At 36.9% G+C, this 22,282-nt stretch overlaps 1 protein-coding gene across 6 annotated transcripts in view; it reads right to left on the bottom strand.

Annotated features, from left to right (window-relative positions):
- Positions 1-22,282, bottom strand: part of APC (APC regulator of WNT signaling pathway) — a 136,741-nt gene that overhangs the window by 28,172 nt on the left and 86,287 nt on the right. For all 6 annotated transcript variants that reach the window (XM_036845869.1, XM_036845868.1, XM_036845865.1 and 3 more), the window contains exon 8: positions 9,274-9,378. In XM_036845869.1, the coding sequence (XP_036701764.1) occupies positions 9,274-9,378 (105 nt within the window). The remainder of the gene's footprint in view (positions 1-9,273; positions 9,379-22,282) is intronic.

The following is a 22,282-nucleotide window of genomic DNA, read 5'->3' on the forward strand; positions in this document are numbered from 1 at the left end:
CAAGTCTTGAAATGACTGCGGCCCCAGCTAACACCGTGACTGCAGCCTGTGAGAGACCCTGAACCGGAGGCACTCAGCTAAGCTGCACCAGGATTCCTGACCTACAGAAACAATAATAAATGTTTGTTGATTTTGCTAAAATTGTCAAGCAGCAATAGATAATTAACACATTGTTTGAAACAAAAGAGAAATAAGAGGTTAAACTATGAAACAAGGGAAAACCCATGTCCACACTAAAACATGTTCCGGACATTCATTTCAGTGTAGATACCAAATCATCTTTAAGCTTCAGTCTCCGTATCTTCCTATACAGCTCCTTGATTTTGGGACACTCACCGCTCTGTTCTCCCAAACTCTCTAGCTAGAAATCCAGATGCATTTCTTATAAGGAGATTCCAAGAGAACATTCCCATACCCACACTACCTATAGGCCTAGAACTCGAGCCCTGAGAATCTTTCCTGGGCCTTTTTATTATGGCTAGGCCTGCAACGACATCTTTCAGAGGAACCAGAGAAATGGTAACCTGCAAGAAATGGTACCTTCCTAAGAAGTATTTCCCACCCGACGCATCACTAAATTCTGAAGAAATGAGCGTCATTAACTCTCTCTCAAACTCAAGACCTATTAAATCAGCCATATTTTACATCCACTAAATCAGCCTTGCTCACTGTCCAAAACCTAAGTCCAAAAACATATCATTTCCAACTGTCAGCCTTAAGACGTGTGTGAGACACTATTTCCTACTATTTTCTTTCCTATCCAAACTTCCTTGTGAAATTTAGGTTCCATGCTCCATAAATACCCATACCTCCTCAACTTTTCACATAATGCTCCTTTCATTCCTGGCCTTAACTGAAACCTAGCTCTTATTGGACACCACCTCCTCCTGCAGCCCTCTCTCCTATATCCCATGTACTTTGGCGTCAGGAGGTAGCATAAGCCTATGTTTTCCTCACTCTTCAACACCACTTTGAAACTATTATTTCTCCACCTTCCGATAATAGCCCCAAATCTCCTTGTGTTATAATCACTTTTCCCTTTCCCCAGTGCTATCACCTACTAACCAATCACTGTCTTCAATCATTAAACAACTTGGGCACAAGGGTCACTGACCTCCTTCTACTTCAATTACTGCCACCATTCTGGGTAACTTATGCCCCATTCAAAACCGTGGTCTCTCAGTTCTCTGGTATCTTCAGTGACGTTTTTCTCCTCTACTCCATTTTAGTCACTGACATCTATGGCTGTATCCTAGACCATTTCCATCACCCTAAAATGTACCATCTCTGAATAATGCATTTAGTTATCCTGTGGTAACTCTGAAAACCTATTCTTCTGGCAATCTCCTTTAACCTTCCCCAAGAAAGTGTCTTTAAAATGACTGGAATGTCCAGCGCATGAATGTCCCTACATACTCCACCTTGAATGTTTTCGTGGTCCATCACTTCCGTAATTCTTTTGTCAGTTTTCAATATCTTTGCCCCATGGCTATTCCATCTCACCTGCCTGGAAACATTGCAATTGTAGATGAATCCAACTGTCTGTTTTCTCTACACCCTAATATGGACTGCTGAGCAGTATTTGAGAAATATGAGCATGTGAGAAATATCACACAATTCTCCAGGGTGCTGCCCATGTAACATTTATGGTCACCAATACACCTGGGCCCTTAGTCCTCCATCTGTAATCCTTGTGTTTCCCTAGTCAGCTCTCCCTTCTTTGCTCACAGTGGCTATTTTGGATATGTCTCCTTTACCACAAATAATTTTACCTTCTAATTTGCAGAGAAATAGAAGCCATCAGACAAAACTCCCTCAAACTTGCTGCTACCAAACTGACAAAATTACCTGCCTCCACACCCATCTCCATCTCCTCCTGCTATTGCTTCAGAGGCACCCCTTCTGCTACCTAAGGCCCGCCCCTTCATGTGTGCTCTAGATCCTTTCCCTCCCCATTTCTCTTTGCTCTTTTGGACCTTCAATCTTTTTCTCTACTGGCTCCTTCCCATTACCATTCAAATATGCTTATCTCTTCTATTTTATAAAAAGAAAAATAATCTCTCAATTTTCTCTCAAATCTCTACTCTGTGTCAGTTAATGGCCTTTTCTCTCTTGGGCAGTTCACACTCAGACTTTCTGAGTTAGCTAAAATTGCTCTCTTCTACTTTTTAACCTTCCAATTTAAACCTCAACTCACTCCAATATCACATGGTAGAGAAGAAAGCCAATGAAATGGCTCTTGCCAAGATCAGCACTGAAGTTCTTTTTTTGGTGAAACCTAAAGGAAAATTTTCAAGTCCTTACAGTCAATGGTGGATATTGTTAACTATTTCCTCTTTTGGAACAACAATGTTATTCCCTTGCTTTGGAATTTTTTAGCCCAGGTCTTCATCTTCTCTTTCTATAATCACAGGGGATATAAAAATCTCCCATACCTTTAATTATCACATTTTTCACCCTTCCCTTTGATTCCAAACCCACTATCTAATAGCCTACTTGACATTTCTGCTTCATTGTCTCAGACTTAACATCTTGAAACTTAACACTTTTGAAACTAGATTATTTTCCCTCACAAACTTGTTCCTCATCTAGTGTTAGCACTGAAATGTATCACCATCCTTGTAGCTGCCTATGACAAAAACCTGGAAGTCATTCCTGACTTCTCCTTCCTCCTCAGCCCTCGCATCCAACACTAACCCTTATGGATTATAGTTTCTAAATCCTCTCAGATACTCAGATATCTGCTGACTAAATGACTCTCTCACATCTATCAATTCTTCCCTAACCCCCAAGGCCACCATCATCTTTCACCTAGATTACTGTTCCTAATTTACCCAATCATTCTTAAGGTGTCAGAATAAATTAATTTGTAACTTCCTCTAGGATGAAAATCACCCCAACACTAGGTTAAGTGCTGTAGCACTACGTACTTGCCCTTTCATACTACTTAACACACTTTGTGGAAAATGCTCATCTGTCTTACTTCTAGATGATAAGTTTCTTGAGGACAAGGTAGCATCTGCCTAGCCCACCACCACACCCGAGGGTTGAGAACAGTCTTGGCATAATGCAGATCCTCAGTAAACAGATCCTGAACAGTGATGAGTTTTATATTATCTTTCAGGTAAAAGGGGTGGGGGAGAAAGTTAACAGCAGAGTGAAAAATGGGCTAAGGAGCAGAGAGGTGGGGATAAGATGAACTGTCTGGAGGGGGCCCCTCCAAGTAAATACAATTCCTTTTCACTACATATTAGAATCAAGCATCTATCTTCTGATTCCCCTTTATTCACCCTTAAATATCCATTGCCATTACAGGCACTCAAATGTTTGCTGAGGGACCCTAGAAGGACTATGCCTGGCAGTTAAATTAGCACAGCTGGGATACAGTCAATTTCAATTACACTTGCTGGGTTGGAACCCCTCTTCTATCCTCTGCTTGCTCACTTTACAAAGTGACTCAAAAGGGTTCACCATAAAGGTAGCAACAGTCTCTAACTCACTATGAAACTTGACATGAGGGGGAAGAAGCAACCACTCCCCTCACCTTGCCTTGTTTTCATACAAACCGTATCTGGAAGTAGTCAAACAGTAGATAAGGAGAAGTTTCTCTTTATAGAAATACTACAGCTAATTTTGTAACCCCTAATGAATTAATGGAGCTAAGCATTAAGTATCAATGGTTGTTAATACCACAAAAAGAGAGAAAACCAGACATTTTGTGCTTCCTGATGGAAGACCACAATGCCATCTATGAAAAAGTCTTGTCCAAAAAAGGGGGGGGGCCTTGAAACCAAATCTGATCACATCTCTAGATCTAAATACCAATTTATAGGAAATACAGAAGATAGAGGATCATGTCAAACTTCACCGTGGAGATGTTATCAGCAAAATCCAGACTATGGAAAACACTAGAAAACAAATAACTTTGGTTAGTCAACAAACATATAGCAAAAAACTGAGAGACAAAGAGGAAACCTATAGATTAAAAGAGGCTTCAAAGACATATTAACCAATCTCTGTGCACGAACCTTATCTGACCAGAGTCAAATAAACTGAAAAATTATGACATTTATGAAACAATTGCAAATTTGAATACTGACTAGATATCTGATGCTACTAAGGAATTACTGTTAGTTTCTTTGGCAGTGTAATAATGGCACTGTAGTTATGCACTTTAAAAAACTGTTCTTTGTCCTTTTTTCCCAGGATTGCTTTAGCAATTTTGGGTCTTTTGTGGTTCCATATAAATTTTAGTATTATTTGTTCTAGTTCTGTGAAAAATGTCATGGGCATTTTGATAGGAATTGCATTAAATCTTGTAGATTGCTTTGGGACTTCGGACAATACTACAAAGCTACAGTAATCAAAACAGTATGGTGTTTGCACAAAAACAGACATATAGACCAACGGAACAAAATAAAGAGCCCAGAAATAAACCCACACACCTATGGTCAATTAATCTTTGACAAAGGAGGCAAGAATACACAATGGAGAAAAGACAGTCTCTTCAGCAAGTACTGTTCAGAAAGCTGGACAGCTACATGAAAATCAATGAAGTTAGAACACTCCATCAACCATAAACTCAAATTGGTTTAAAGACCTAAATATAAGACATGACACCATAAAACTCCTAGAAGAAGACATAGGCAAACATTCTCAGACATAAATTATAGCAATATTTTCTTAGATCAGTCTCCCAAGGCAAAAGAAATAAAAGCAAAAATAATCAAATGGGACCTAATCAAACTTAAAAGCTTTCACACAGCAAAGGAAAACCAAAAAACAAAAAACCCATCAACAAAACAAAGACAACCTACGGACTGGGAGAAAATATATGCACAAATGATGCAACTGACAAAGGGTTAATATCCAAAATGTACAAAGAGCTCATACAACTTAATATCAAAAAAACAGACAACCCAATCAAAAGATGGACAGAAGACCTAAACAGACATTCCTCCAAAGAAGACATACAGATGACCAACAAGCACATGAAAAGATGCTCAACATCGCTAATTATTAGAGAAATGCAAATCAAAACCACAATGAGGTATCACCTCACACCGGTCAGAATGGCCATCATTAAAAAGTCTGGAAAGAATGTGGAGAAAAGGGAGCCCTCCTACACTGTTAGTGGAAATGTTAATTGGTACGGCCACTGTGAAAAACAGTATGGAGGTTCCTTAAAAAGCTAAAAATAGAACTACCATATGATCCAGCAATCTCACTCCTGGGCATAAATCCAGAAAAGAGGAAAACTCTAATTCAAAAAGATACACGCACCCCAATGTTCACAGCAGCACTATTTACAACAGCCAAGACACGGAAACAACCCAAGTGCCCATCAACAGATGATCAGTTTAAGAAGATACAATGGAATTTTATTCAGCCACAAAAAAGAATGAAATACTGCCACCTGCAGCAACATGGATGGACTTAGAGAATATCATACTAAGTGAGGCAAGTCAGACAGAGAAAGACAAATATTATATGATATCACTTATATGGGGGAATCTAAAAAATAATACAAATGAATCTATATACAAAACAGAAACAGACTCACAGACGCAGAAAACAAACTTATGGTTATCACAGGGGAAGGAGAAAAGGATAGATTAATGGTATGGGATTAACAGATACAAATAATCTGAATAAAAAATTACTGAATCACTTTGCTGTACAGTTGAAACTAACATAATAATGCAAATCAGCTATACTTCAATTTTAAAAAAAGTAATCTTAGACACAGAAAACAAACTTATGGTTACCAAAGGGGAAAGGGAAGGAGGGATAAAACAGGAGTATGGGATTAACAGATATACACCTCCATATATATAAATTAGATAAACAACAAGAATTTACTGTATAGCACAGGGAACTATATTCAATATCTTGTAATAACCTATAAGGGAAAAGAATTGGAAAAAAATATATGTATAACTGAATCACTTTGCTGTACACCTGGAAGTAACAATATTGTAAATCAACCATACTTCAATTAAAAAAAAGTATTCTTTTTTTTAAAAAATGTATTTGGGGGGCTTCCTTGGTGGCGCAGTGGTTGAGAATCTGCCTGCCAATGCAGAGGACACGGGTTCGAGCCCTGGTCTGGGAGGATCCCACATGCCGCGGAGCAACTAGGCCCGTGAGCCACAATTACTGAGCCTGCGCGTCTGGAGCCTGTGCTCCGCAACAAGAGAGGTCGCGACGGTGAGAGGCCCGCGCACCGCGATGAAGAGTGGCCCCCGCTTGCCACAACTAGAGAAAGCCCTAGCACAGAAACGAAGACCCAACACAGCCAAAAATATAAATAAATAAATAAATAATATTTAAAAAAAAAAAATGTATTTGGTTGTGCCGGGTCTTCATTGCAGCACATGGGCTCCTTAGTTGTGGCATGCATGTGGGATCTAGTTCCCTGACCAGGGATTGAACCCAAGCCCCTCGCACTGGGAGCATGGAGTCTTAACCATTGCACCACCAGGGAAATCCCCCCAAAATGTGTTCGTATCTTTTGGAAATACACAGTGAAGTATTTATGCAAGAAATGATGGCTGGGATCTTTTCCAAAAATAAAATGGGAGGGCAAGTAGATAGGGTACATGTAGATTACTATATTATTCTCTCTGCCTCTGTATCTATTTGAAATTTTCCATAATAAAAGGTTTAAAAACACATTACTAGCAGCAGAAAAGGTCCTCCTACCATTTTCTCTCTTTCCCACTCTTTGTTGAAGTTCATTACTACTTACTGGTTATATCACTAGAGATCTGGTTCTAAACATTAAACAGAAAAGCTGAGGATCAATTCATAAATGAATTACACACATAGTTATATACTAAGCAAGCAGGGATCTGATCTGTATAATTTACTTTTAGCTTTCTCTTTTCATTTAACTTCCAGGGGAGATTAATCACAGGTCAAGAAACCTTATTTCTAGAAGGGATGTTAGTCATTCCTTCCAACCTACATATATTTATTGTTGTTATCTACTATTTATCAGGGATTGTGGGGATATAAAAATGGATAAAACTGGAAAGGATCTTTGCCCTTCTGGAGCTTACAATCTACTGGGGAAAACAGAAATAATCACAGAAATAAACATAAAACTGCAAATGTGGTCTGCAAAGGAGAAGAACAAGCTAGGACAGCCTTTAATAATGGGATGTGGAGAGTTCAAGCCTCTTGAGAAAGTCATGCTGAAGCTCAGACACACACAAACGGATGTTAACTGAGTGGAGTGGGACGAGAAGTGCACTACATGGAACAGGAGCAGACGGTGTGCGGGCTGCAGAGGAGAAAGCCCAGGAAAGGTCAGCGCGGCAGAAGTGCTGAGAGCAAAGTGTGACATAAAGCTAACACGTTGCGAAGGAGCCAGATTATATAGGTCACAATAAAGGGTTATCTTATTCTAAGAACCAAGGGACGCCAACAAAGGATTTTACAAAGAGGGTGATTTACTCATGTAAAGATCATTCCGGCAGAGTGGATGTGGGCAGGAAACCAGGTGAGGTAGAATGAATTTCCACAAAGTGGTAGAGATAAGGGCACCAGGATAGCAGCTTTGGTAGATCATGCTACTGTGATCCTGAGAGAGTCAAAAAGATTATTTTCATTTTTAATTAGTGTCAATGGTTTTTGTCTCTGGAGCAAATAATAAAACAAAGCAAATGAACAAACCCCAAGCGGTTGTCACATGGGTAGATCCTATTAAGACAGGTTAAAGGAATCTTGGCATAACTGAATCACAGTCCCACAGATATATATCACTCATCTACATTAGGATCTGGGAGTAGCTGTAGCATCATTAATGTGATCTTGTAACTTTGCTATGATTTTATGGCATACTGAAGTTCTACATTTTTATATGAAACCTACTGTTCCTTTCTCTTATGGTTTCCTACCCACTTCATGATTATAAAAATTCTACCCTCATTTTCTTCTTATCTTTTGGTATTTTTAATAGTTTTCATTTTTGACATCAAATCTAATCTACTTAGAATTAATTTTGATGTAAGAAGTGTAATAGGGATCCGATTTTTTTTTAATGAATATCCAGCTTATTGGATAGGTGAGGCGTTAAAGTATATAATAATTGGAATACAACCCAAAGCACTAATAGTGGGTCTAATCCTAAGCAAACAATTTTTTTTTTCTATCAAAAAGACAGAACTTTTTTTCTTTCTACATATGTGTAGGAACACATAATGTTCCCAAAGAATTCCCTAAACAATACACAAAGAAATAACCCAAATGTGCTATTTAGATATAATTTCCCTAATTTACCATCTATAGAGTTTTCTCCACTACAGTGCTCACCAGTAATATTAAAATGAATTATCTTTTTGTTTTAACTCAGTAAAATAAATTTAAGTACTCAAGTATGAGACATTTTAAGCTTTAAATTTTAATGAACTAATAGAAGCAGGCTCTTTTAAAATAAATAGTATCATTAAAAGTAACCTACAGACACTAAGGGAATATTTTATATCAACAGTAAGAAAATTTCCTTAAAATTAACTTAGTGAAATTGTATTTAAAAAAATGATTCATTTACAACATAAAATATTCATTGAAAAAATGTGGAGAATACAGAACACTCCAAAGAAAAATACGGTCATAGTAGGATGCATTCCAATAAAACTCTAATAGAAGACTGATGGCAACATAACAAGATAATAGTTCTACATTAAAAAACAAAAATTGACTTCCGTAATTTTGCTAAAGATGACAATAGTAAACATCATTAGGCTATGTTTCTACTTGGTATGAGCATTAGAATCATCTTTTTCAGTGATAGGATTTAAATTTCTAGATTTATGTAACCTTGAAGTACAACATAAAACAAGAACTATAAGTTCTTATGACCATTTTTTAAAAACATAAAAATGTCTTTGCAAAGAATGCCACAGAGAAAGAGCAAACCTATTCAAATGCAAGCAATAATAACTAGGTCAAATCACATATGACCAAAATGCAGCTTAGTATTTATTTTTCAAAAAAATTCTTCTCACGCTAATCATTTTAGGCTAAAACAGAGACACACAATTTAGAGCTATAAGATATACTTAGAAATTTTGAAAGCATTATTGTTAGATATAATAAAGAAAAATGACATAGCATTTTGGTACTGAATTTTTCTGGAGATATCCATTCAAGACTAAGAAAGTAGATAAGATTTACAGATCTTTCTGAGAATCATCTCACTCTGTATTCCTTTTTAAATATTTAAATAGTTAATTGGAAAAAAAATTAATAAAATAATTTATTTACCTGACCACTACCCGAAGTTGCCATGTTGATTTCTGCCACTCCTTGACTTTCATTCTGTCGCTCAGCTTCATGTGAGCCGGCTTCATGCTTGCTCTGAGATGACCTCTGTTAATATGGAGTTAACATCATTACATACAAAAATGGTGTATGCTTTCTTAGCCCAGAGCTTTCCTTCGTTCTTGCTTTAAAGCTTTGAATGCCTCAATTATACAGGTTTACAAAAGCATGGAACTGCACTTTATACTTCATCAGCTCCCGCAGGGTTGACTGTCGACTATTTCGGTAAAAGGAAAGTGAAGTGTGTCCCTCGAGCATTAGAGCCACACAAGACAAAGGATTTTCTGAGACTCACAGAAACACCATCCTCCACCAGCTGTGCTCACATCACTATCAGGGATATATCCCAACTAGAACAAATAACTGTCTTTTCCGCAAGGTCACATGGCTCTGGCGTTTACTAGAGCTGCAAATATATCAGTTAAACTATTAACCTAAGCTTAAAAACACCTTCTGTATAACTATGTTTATACACAGAATATATATATACATCTTCTGCTAATAAAAGTCATATGAAACCAACAGATAAGTTCTTAAGTTTCTCATCTGAAAAAAACCAAAAACCTTTTCTAATGTAGCCACCATCTGCTATGTAAAATGAAAGTGACAGATTATATCCAGTAAAAGCAGTCATTTCAAGAGAGATTATATCCAGTACAAAGCAGTCACTTTGAAAAAATATCACTGCAGAATCAAAGAAATAAAATAACTTTTCCATTATCTTTTATAGAAACAATCACAAATGTGCCTACCCTAGGAAAATGATAACGCAAAAATAAAAATTACACTTTAAAAAATTTGACATAATAGTGGAAAACTGTATTACAAAATGGCTTCCACTAGAATTTCTTTAAACATAAAGCTTTTCTAGACCATTTAAGATGTGACTTAATAATTTACCAATATTTCCATCAATAAACTAGTATAAGTTATATACAGGCAAAAGAGAGGTAGTCCCAATAATTCAGAAACAGAAGAAAAAATATCACCATGGGAAAGTTACACTACGAAATTCAACAAAATCAACAAAAGTAGAGAATACAAAATCAATCTAGAGACAAAATGAATCAAAAACCACTAAATCCACCAAGATTTGACACTAACATAATTGAAGACGTCAATATAAGAGTACTGAGTATCTGCCACGTTGGTTACTTTCACTAGGTGCTGGGGAATACAGCGCTGGCAAAACCAGACACTGCTCAACGCACTCTTCAAGCTTCAGTCTAGTCAGGGATACTATCAAATAATGAGAGAAATGACAATAGAGTTAAAACTTTGACAAGTACTCTGAAGAAGGGTACAGGGCGCTGTAAGGATATACACCAGAGGGATGCCATATGTTGTGGGGACTTGGGGGGAAGAGCTCCCTTAGGAAGCCTTGTCTGAACTGAGATCTAAATACAAACAGGAGTCCTAGGAAATGGGATGGGGATAGAAGGTGAAGGTTTTAGGTAAACAGAAGACCATGTGCAAAGAACCTGGGCTGGGAGGAAACATGGCTTGCTCTAGAACATCAAAGAACTACAGTGTGAAGAGTAGAACACAAAGATGGTAAAAACAAAAACAAAAACAAAAATCTTACTGATTTTACTGAATTTAGTGTGATTCTCAGATGGCACTCTTGCCCTCACATAACTAATACCAGTAATACTAATGGGAAAAGGTGCATGTATTTTGATTTTTTTAAGTCAAATTTAAAATGGTCTAAGTAGGTAGGAAAGAGAAGCGACCAGTTTGGAGACTATGTCTTAAAGTAAGTATTAGATAATGGTACTTTACACCTAGGGAAGCAGTGATGGAGATAAAAGCAGTGGAGACAGAGGTAAATCTGAAGGACTGCATGATAGATTGGATATGGCGAGTGGAGGAAGAGGTCTGGTCAAGAATTACTCCTGTGTTCTTTAGCTCACACGACTGAATAATGATGGTACCATTCACAGAGATAGGTGATACTAAAGGAGAATGAGGGTATTTTGGAGGATGTGGGGCTCATAAGGAGGACTTAGGAGGAGAAGATCATTAATTATGCTTTGGATATGTTGGATTTAAAGTGACTTTAAGACAACTAAGTAGAGATGCAGAGTAGGTACACAGATTTAGGAGTCTGGAGCTCAGGGCTAGAAAAATGAATTTGAGAGCCAAAAGCATACAGATGGTGAGTGAAGCCCTAAGCATAAATAAGATGGTCTCAGGGAGGGAGAGAAAATAAAAGAGGAAAAGTGAAATATGTCTTAAGGAATGTGTATGAACCAAAAAAGATGCCAAGAGTATAATATTTCAAGCAACAGTGTTCAGTAATGTGGAAAATATGAAGATGAAGACTGAAAATGTCCATTAGCAATATGGAAGTCATCAATGATCCATTTCAGTGAAACTATGAGAGTAGAGACTAGACTGGTGTGTGTGAATGGTGGGGAGGAAATACAGACTTGGAGTCTAGAAACACCTTTGGAGTGAAGATTAGGAAAAGACAATGAGGACGGGAAGGGGACAGATGAAGAACAGTTGCAGGGAGAGGTGGAATTGAGGAAAGTTCATTTTCTGTTTTTAAAGATAAGACTTGAGCATGTTTAAATGCCAATGAAAAGATGCTACAGAAGAGAAAGAAGATAAATATGAGAGAAACGAGGTAAGAGTACTAAGTTCCTGAGAAGGCAGGAGCTGAAAATCCAAAGCACAGGAAGGAAGGCAGAATGCTTCCTGGTAGGAAGGAGAGAGCGCTCTGACGATAGCTACTGTTTTCTCTGTGAAGGAGGAGATGAAATTATTAGCAGGATGAAGATTAGTAGACATCAGAAATAGTCGTTTCCAGTAGAGAGAGAATGGGGGATCCAGAGAAACACAGTAGGCCTGCAGGACTGCCAGGCCCAACTGATGATGGTGATAATGATGAAAATAATGAAGTTAAAAAAAAATCTAATGTTTGTTATGCACTAATCACTTGGCATCTATTGATTTAATCCTTACATCAACTCTACGAAGCATGTACTATTATTATCCTCATTTTACACATGAAGAAACTGAGGAGGCACAGACGATAAGTATCTGGCTTTAGGTCACATACCTGGTAAATGGCAGAGCCAGAGCTGGGATCACAACCCAAGCAGTCTGACTCTAGAGCACAAAGTAATATTTAACACTTACTATCTTTATTTTCTTTACTTATTTACTTCCCTTTATTCTTTCATTGATCCTAGGCGACAGGTCTGTCTGTGTTCTTTGATCACTATCTAAAACTACTGCTAACACTGAGAACAGAGAGATTGTTTCTGATTCCTTTGAAAGAATAATCCTATCTAGTCTCCTTATTCCCATAGTTGCTGGACACCTTCCCCAGTTTTCTATCCTAGGACTAAAAAAATTTAAAAAACAAACAAAACAATTTTGTTGAGGTATTTACATATCTCAAAATTGGCCCACTTTAAGTGTACAGCTCAATGATTTTTAATAAACTTACCAAGCATCACAATACTCCAGTTTTAGAACATTTTCATCACTCTAAAAAGATCCCTTGTGCTCTAAAAGAACCCTTTATAGTTAATCCCAATTCCCACCCACAGCCTCAGGTAACTATGAATCTACTTTGTCTTTATGAATTTGTCTTTTCTGTACATTTATTATAAGCAGAATATGTGGACTTATGTGTCTCGCTACTTTTATTTAGTATAATGTTTTTGAGGTTCATCTCTGTTAGAGTATGTGTCATCAATTTGTTCCTTTTTATTGCCAAACAGTATTCCATTGTAAGGGTATACCACATTTTGTTTATTAATTCACCAATTGATACACATTTGCATTTTTCTACTTTTGGGCTATTGTGAATAATACTGCCATGAACATTCAAGTGAAAGTCTCTATGTGGACATGTTTCCATTTCTCTTAGATAGATACCTAGAAGTGGAATTGCTGTGTCATATAATAATTGTACGTTTAATACTTTAGGTGACTGCCACACTTTTCAAGTGGCCAAACCATTTTAGATTCCCATCAGCAGTGTATGACGGCTTCTATTTATCCATAACTCTGCCAACGCTTACTGTTTTCTTTATGATTACAGCCACCCTAATGAGTGTGAAGTGGTATCTCATAGTGGTTTTAACTTGCATTTCCCTAGTGACTAATGATGTTGAGCATATTTTCATGTGTTTATTAGCCATTCCTATATATTTTTCTGGTGAAACGTGTATTCAAATCTTTTGCTCATTTGTAAGTGGGGTTGTCTCCTTATTAATGGGTTGTAAGAGTACTCTGCATGGGATTTTTTTTTTTTAGCATCTTTATTGGAGTATAATTGCTTTACAATGGTGTGTTAGTTTCTGCTTTATAACAAAGTGAATCAGTTATACATATACATATGTTCCCATATCTCTTCCCTCTTGCATCTCCCTCCCTGCCACCCTCCCTATCCCACCCCTCTAGGTGGTCACAAAGCACCGAGCTGATCTCCCTGTGCTAGCTGCATGGGATTTTAATAAATATTTCTCACTGGCTATTTTCTAGAGATTTTTAAACCGTGCCATAATTTTCCTCACAGTTCGCACCCGTCTGAGCCCCCCCCCCCGCCCCCAAATGTACCTGTTTGCCAGTAAACAACCTGTCTGAAATGATACATAAGAAAGTGGCAGCACTGGTTGCCTCACATATCCTTTTGGAACTTTTGAGATTTGAATCATGTGTAATAATTACATCATCTGAATTATGTTCCACATCTAGACCCTAAACCAGAGTTGTCGGCAGGTAGGACAAAGACAATGTTATAAGATGCTTCATGGTAGAGAAATTATTTAGCAGACATCTTTTCTTTTCTTGTCTACACTGTATGTGACCTAATTTATGAGTATCTGATTCCCAGTTTTCTCTATTTTCAAGCTTCTCTCTCTGATCTATATTAGCAGAATGATAATAATGGAATAAAGAAACATCAAACAGCAAAATTAGAATTTTCTTTCTTGAATAAGACATAACACCTTCTTTTAGTTTTCATTCACTGAATAAATGTAAACATTTTAGACTATGAATGATATGACCATTATTATAACAAAAAGAAACAAAAATTAGATTAGGTCACAGTGGTAGGCAGCCCCAAATCCAATGATCTAAATAAAATTTTGAACAAATACAAAAAACACAAACAAGCCCCCAACCTGCAATAACCTTATAATTGTGCTGGAAAATGAGAATTGCTATTAACAAATGACAATTCTTTAAGGAATTGTCAGGGGCCAGAAAGTTGGTAAAATTTGGAAATATACAGACAGGGAATATGTTACACCAAGCAAATGATGACACAAAGAAGGCCAGTGCAGTAATACTAATAGCAAACAAAATAAAAGTCAAGGTGAAGAGCATTAAATGGAATAAGGAGGGCTATTTCATACACATAAAGGAGTCAATCAAATAGAAAAAATGTGAATACTGATTTAGAAATAGAAAAAAACTCTGCTGATGCAGCCAAATAGCAATAATCAGAATATAAGAAAGATGGGGGGAATAAAAACTAACTATAACTAAATAAGATAGAAAGCAGCAAAAACTCAAAGCATAAAATATCAAAAAAGAAAATACAGGGCTTCTCTGGGGGCACAGTGGTTAAGAATCCGCCTGTCAACACAGGGGACAGGGGTTCGAGTCCTGGTCCAGGAAGATCCCACATGCCGCGGAACTAAGCCCACGTGCCACAAGTACTGAGCCTGCGCTCTAGAGCTTGCGAGCCACAACTACTGAAGCCCATGCACCTAGACGCTGTTGTCCACAACAAGAGAAGCCACTGCAATGAGAAGCTGATGCACCACAACAAAGAGTAGCCCCTGCTCACCGCAACTAGAGAAAGCCCGCGTGCAGCAACAAAGACCCAATGCAGCCAAAAATGAATAAATAAATAAATTTTAAAAAAAACAACACAGTGCTGCTCAATAAAAACAAAAGCTGCCTCTTTAAAAACAATTTAAAAAATAGAGTGTAGTTAAGTTCAATCAAGGAAAAAAAAACAGCTGCACAAGCCTCTTAGATAGCCTCATCCACCAGAGGGCAGACGGCAGAAGCAAGAAGAACTACAATTCTGCAGCCTGTGGAACAAAAACCACATCCACAGAAAGACAGACAAGATGAAAAGGCAGAGGGCTATGTACCAGATGAAGGAACAAGATAAAACACCAGAAAAACAACTAAATGAAGTGGAGATAGTCAATCTTCCAGAAAAAGAATTCAGAATGATACTGAAGATGATCCAGGACCTTGGATAAAGAATGGAGGCAAAAATCAAAAAGATGCCAGAAATGCTTAACAAAGACCTAGAAGAATTAAAGAACAAACAAACAGAGATGAACAATACAATAACTGAAATGAAAAATACACTAGAAGGAATCAATAGCAGAATAACTGAGGAAGAAAAACAGATAAGTGACCTGGAAGACAGAATGGTGGAATTCACTGCTGCAGAACAGACTAAAGAAAAAAGAATGAAAAGAAATGAAGACAGCCTAAGAGACCTCTGGGACAACATTAAACACAACAACATTCGCATTATAGGGGTCCCAGAAGAAGAGAGAGAGAAAGGACCTGAAAAAATATTTGAAGAGATTATAGTCGAAAACTTCCCTAACATGGGAAAGGAAATAGCCACCCAAGTCCAGGAAGCGCAGAGAGTCCCATACAGGATAAACCCAAGGAGAAACATGCCGAGACACATAGTAATCAAATTGACAAAAATTAAAGACAAAGAAAAATTATTGAAAGCAGCAAGGGAAAAACGACAAATAACATAGAAGGGAACTCCCATAATGTTAACAGCTGATTTCTCAGGAGAAACTCTACAAGCCAGAAGGAAGTGGCATGATATACTTAAAGTGATGAAAGGGAAGAACCTAAAACCAAGGTTACTCTACCCAGCAAGGATCTCATTCAGATTCGATGGAGAAATCAAAAGCCTTACAGGCAAGCAAAAGCTAACAGAATTCAGCACCACCAAACCAGCTCTACAACAAATGCTAAAGGAACTTCTCTAAGTGGGAAACACAAGAGAAGAAAAGGACCTACAAAAACAAACCCAAAACAATTAAGAAAATGGTCATAGGAACATACATATCTATAATTACCTTAAATGTGAATGAATTAAATGCTCTAACCAAAAGACAGGCTCGCTGAATGGATACAAAAACAAGACCCATATATATGCTGTCTACAAGAGACCCACTTCAGACCTAGGACACATACAGATTGAAAGTGAGGGGATGGAAAAAGATACTCCATGCAAATGGAAATCAAAAGAAAGCTGGAGTAGCAATACTCGTATCAGATAAAATAGACTTTAAAATAAAGAATGTTACAAGAGACAAGGAAGGACACTACATAATGATCAAGGGATCAATCCAAGAAGAAGATAAAACAATTATAAATATATACGCACCCAACATAGGAGCACCTCAATACATAAGGCAACTGCTAAAAACTATAAAAGAAGAAATCAACAGTAACACAATAATAGTGGGGGACTTTTAACACCTCACCTACACCAACAGACAGATCATCCAAACAGAAAATTAATAAGGAAACACGAGCTTTAACTGACACAATAGACCAGATAGATTTAATTGATATTTATAGGACATTCCATCCAAAAACAGCAGATTACACTTTCTTCTCAAGTGTGCATGGAACATTCTCCAGGACAGATCACATCTTGGGTCCCAAATCAAGCCTCAGTAAATTTAAGAAAATTAAAATCATATCAAGCATCTTTTCTGACCAAAACGTTATGAGATTAGAAATCAATTACAGGGAAAAAAACGTTAAAAACACAAACACATGGAGGCTAAACAATACGTTACTAAATAACCAAGAGATCACTGAAGAAATCAAAGAGGAAATCAAAAAATACCTAGAGACAAATGACAATAAAAACACGATGATCCAAAACCTATGGGATGCAGCAAAAGCAGTTCTAAGAGGGAAGTCTATAGCTATACAAGCCTACCTAAAGAAACAAGAAAAATCTCAAGTAAACAATCTAACCTTACACCTAAAGAAACTAGAGAAAGAAGAACAAACAAAACCCAAAGTTAGCAGAAGGAAAGAAATAAAGATCAGAGCAGAAATAAATGAAGTAGAAACAAAGAAAACAATAGCAAAGATCAATAAAACTAAAAGCTGGTTCTCTGAGAAGATAAACAAAATTGATAAACCATTAGCCAGACTCATCAAGAAAAAGAGGGAGAGGACTCAGATCAATAAAATTTGAAATGAAAAAGGAGAAGTTACAACAGACACCGCAGAAAAAGAAAGCATCCCAAGAGACTACTACAGGCGACTCTATGCCAATAAAATGGACAACCTGGAAGAAATGGACAAATTCTTAGAAAGGTATAACCTTCCAAGACTGAACCAGGAAGAAGTAGAAAATATGAACAGACCAATCACAAGTAATGAAATTGAAACTGTGACTAAAAATCTTCCAACAAACAAAAGTCCAAGACCAGATGGCTTCACAGGTGAATTCTATCAAACATCTAGAGAAGAGCTAACACCCATCCTTCTCAAACTCTTCCAAAAGACTGCAGAGGAAGGAACACTCCCAGACTCATTCTATGAGGCCACCATCACCCTGATACCAAAACCAGACAAAGATATTACAAAAAAAGAAAATTACAGACCAATATCACTGATGAATATGGATGCAAAAACCCTCAACAAAATACTAGCAAACAGAATCCAACAACACATTAAAAGGATCATACACCATGATCAAGTGGGATTTATCCCAGGGATGCAAGGATTCTTCAATATACGCAAATCAATCAATGTGATACACCATGTTAACAAATTGAAGAATAAAAACCATATGATCATCTCAATAGATGCAGAAAAAGCTTTTGACAGAACTCAACACCCATTTATGATAAAAACTCTCCAGAAAGTGGGCATAGAGGGAAACTACCTCAACATAATAAAGGCCGTATAACACAAACCCACAGCCAACATCGTTCTCAATGGTGAAAAACTGAAAGCATTTCCTCTAAGATCAGGAACAAGACAAGGATGTCCACTCTCACCACTATTATTCAACATAGTTTTGGAAGTCCTAGCCACAGCAATCAGAGAAGAAAAATAAAAGGAATACAAATTGGAAAAGAAAAATTAAAGCTGTCACTGTTTGCACATGACATGATACTATACATAGAGAATCTTAAAGATGCTTCCAGAGAACTACTAGAGCTAATCAATGAATTTGGTAAAGCTGCAGGATACAAAGTTAATGCACAGAAATCTCTTGCATTCCTATACACTAATGATGAAAAATCTGAAAGAGAAATGAAGGAAACACTCCCATTTACCACTGCAACAAAAAGAATAGAATACCTAGGAATAAACCTACCTAGGGAGACAGAAGACCTGTATGCAGAAAATTATGACACTGATGAAAGAAATTAAAGATGATACCAACAGATGTAGAGATATACCATGTTCTTGGATTAGAAGAATCAATATTGTGAGAATGACTATACTACTCAAAGCAATCTACAGATTCAATGCAATCCCTATCCCTAAATTACCAGTGGCATTTTTTATGGAACTAGAACAAAAAATCTTAAAATTTTTATGAAGACACAAAAGACCCCGAATAGCCAAAGCAGTCTTGAGGGAAAAAAATGGAGCTGGAGGAATCAGACTCCCTGACTTCAGACTATACTACAAAGCTACAGTAACCAAGACAATATGGTAGTGGCACAAAAATAGAAATATAGATCAATGGAACAAGATAGAAAGCCCAGAGATAAACCCATGCACCTATGGTCAATTAATCTATGACAAAGGAGGCAAGGATATACAATGGAGAAAAGACAGTCTCTTCGATAAGTGGTGCTGGGAAAACTGGACAGCTACATGTAAAAGAATAAAATTAGAACACTTCCTAACACCATACACAAAAATAAACTCAAAATGGATTAGAGACCTAAATGTAAGACCAGACACTCTAAAACTCTTAGAGGAAAACATAGGAGGAACACTCTTTGACATAAATCACAGCAAGATCTTTTTTGATCCACCTCCCAGAGTAATGGAAATAGAAACAAAAATAAACAAATGGGACCTAATGAAACTTAAAACCTTTTGCACAGCAAAGAAAACCATAAACAAGACGAAAAGACAACCGTCAGAATGGGAGAAAATATTTGCAAACAAATCAATGGACAAAGGATTAATCTCCAAAATACATAAACAGCTCATGCAGCTCAATGTTAAAAAAAACAAACAACCCAATCCAAAAATGGGCAGAAGGCCTAAATAGACATTTCTCCAAAGAAGACATACAGATGGCCAAGAAGTACATGAAAAGCTGCTCAACATCACTAATTATTAGAGAAATGCAAATCAAAACTACAATGAGGTATCACCTCACACCAGTTAGAATGGGCATCATCAGAAAATCTACAAACAACAAGGGCTGGAGAGGGTGTGGAGAAAAGGGAACCCTCTTGCACTGTTGGTGGGAATGTAAATTGATACAGCCACTGTGGAGAACAATATGGAGGTTCCTTAAAAAACTGAAAAGAGAATTACCATATGACCCAGCAATCCCACTACTGGTTATATACCCAGAGAAAACCATAATTCAAAAAGACACATGCACCCCAATGTTCACTGCAGCACTATTTACAATAGCCAGGTCATGGAAGCAACCTAAATGCCCATCGACAGATGAATGGATAAAGAAGATGTGGTACATATATACAACGGAGTATTACTCAGCCATAAAAAGGAATGAAATTGGGTCATTTGTTGAGACGTGGATGGATCTAGAGACTGTCATACAGAGTGAAGTAAGTCAGAAAGAGAAAAACAAATATCGTATATTAACGCATATTATGGAACCTAGAAAAATGGTACAGATGAACCAGTTTGCAGGGCAGAAGTTGAGACACAGATGTAGAGAACAAATGTATGGACACCAAGGGGGGAAAACTGTGGGGGTGGTGGGGGTGGTGGTGTGATGAATTGGGCGATTGGGATTGACATGTATACACTGATGTGTATAAATTGATGACTAATAAGAACCTGCTGTATAAAAAAAAACAAACAAAAAACACCAAAACACAGATAAACTACACTGGAAAGCCAAAAGGGGTCATAATAACCAGAATGCCACATACAGCAATGCCAATGACACTGAAAAAGAAGCAGAGATACTGTTTTTTTGGGTTATTTTTTAAAGTTCCTAAGAGTCAACATTGCAAAAAGGACACTTATTCTTTATATTACAAATATTTGGTTTATATTGACTTAGGACAGCCAGGTTAAACTACTTTGAGCAATATGACTATTACACTGTACTTAAACTGCCTATTTAGCAAATACATGTTTCTACATATTTCGAATTTAGATGTACTGAATTCAAAGATATTTAAAATGACAAGCATGGATGAAAATAGTCTTAAAAAGGACTCTACACTTCCAAAAATTGTACTTTTAACATTAGAAACAGTTGTCTTCCCTGTGTATAAACGGGCCTGCACTGTTTTGGGCTCGAAACAGAACTATTCATTATTTGATCAAATTTTCCACGGGTGGAAAATACGTGCTGGCCATGACAGAACATGACAAATTTGTTTTGTATACAAAAGTTTTCTCTCATTATAAAAACTGTACATAGTTAGTATAAAAAAATTACAAAACAACTGGCTAAGCCAGAAAAACAAGGAGGTATTAACAATGGTTATCTGCCTTTTCATACTATTTCTGATACACTATGTTTCTGTATACCTTTTAAAAAATGGGATCAAAGTGTACATACTATTTTGTGTATCATAAACATTTAAAAATTTCAATAAATGCTTCATTGTGTTTTTAGGAATTATATTTAGAAAACAGCACTAAGCTGATGTTTCACTCTTTGCAGTCTCTTCTTTCTTCGTGATCTGGAATGTGAGTCTGAATCTGGCTGCACATTAGAAACTTTCCACTGATGTGTCTCAAATCTGTCCCCAAATACTGAGCCAATTTTTCCTAGCAACAATTCTGTTGTTTATTGTTCAATGTGGATTTTTATTCAGCTTTTCTTTTGCTCCTGTTGCACAGAGACAGGTCTTCCTGCAGTTGACTAAAGAAGCAAATAATTTCCTGAAAATTTATTTTCTCTGAGCCTCCCACATGCTTCTCCGAAACTTATTCAGCAATAGTTCACTTAAGTCCCATGTAGGTTTTCTTATTATTTACCTATAAACAAGGTGAGAAGTGCCCAAATTCGCTGGCTATAAACAGATAGGTGAGGGGATGGTCTTTTACACCCCCATCCTTCTATATGGTGATCAAAACCAAATTTCAGCTGCAGAGCTGACAAATACGCACAAGTCTCAGTAACATTCAGTTTCTAGCATGTATAAATATACAGTATTTGTGTTCCACTGAGATAGTACCTTCCTCTTACTTCCACTGCTTGGTCTTCTTGTTACTCACTGATAGTATATTAAACATGACTTTTCCTAGGATATTCTGCTACCAACGTTTTTGCTTTCTCTAAGCTCCTCTTAAGTTCTTTACTAATCATCATTATCAAGGTATAATTATTAAGCCAATCCAGATTATACAGGAAGATAAGTATAAATATCTTCTAAATGATAGCCTTGGCTCTTTTAAATGCTTTATTTTTATCATAGTTACACATAGTTGAAATAATCATTAGTTCTAAAGCCTTGTGACAATGAACAGTGGTCTTTCACACTTGCTTGCTCTGTCCCATTTCCTGTTATCTTAAGGCAAACATTTTCATCTCCTTCAGAGGATTTTTATTTTTATTTTGGAACTCACCTCTCTATCTCTAAATAACCTGCTTGTGTTGCTAGGTTCTGCTTTTCTTAGTTTAATGCCTCATTTATTGATTTCCTATTATGTAAGATGAGGACTGATTTCTCTTTTATCAACATTCCACCCTTAACACACCATACTCATCCTGTTC

The sequence above is a fragment of the Balaenoptera musculus genome, chromosome 3 (assembly GCF_009873245.2).
Source record: "Balaenoptera musculus isolate JJ_BM4_2016_0621 chromosome 3, mBalMus1.pri.v3, whole genome shotgun sequence".
NCBI lineage: Eukaryota > Metazoa > Chordata > Mammalia > Artiodactyla > Balaenopteridae > Balaenoptera > Balaenoptera musculus.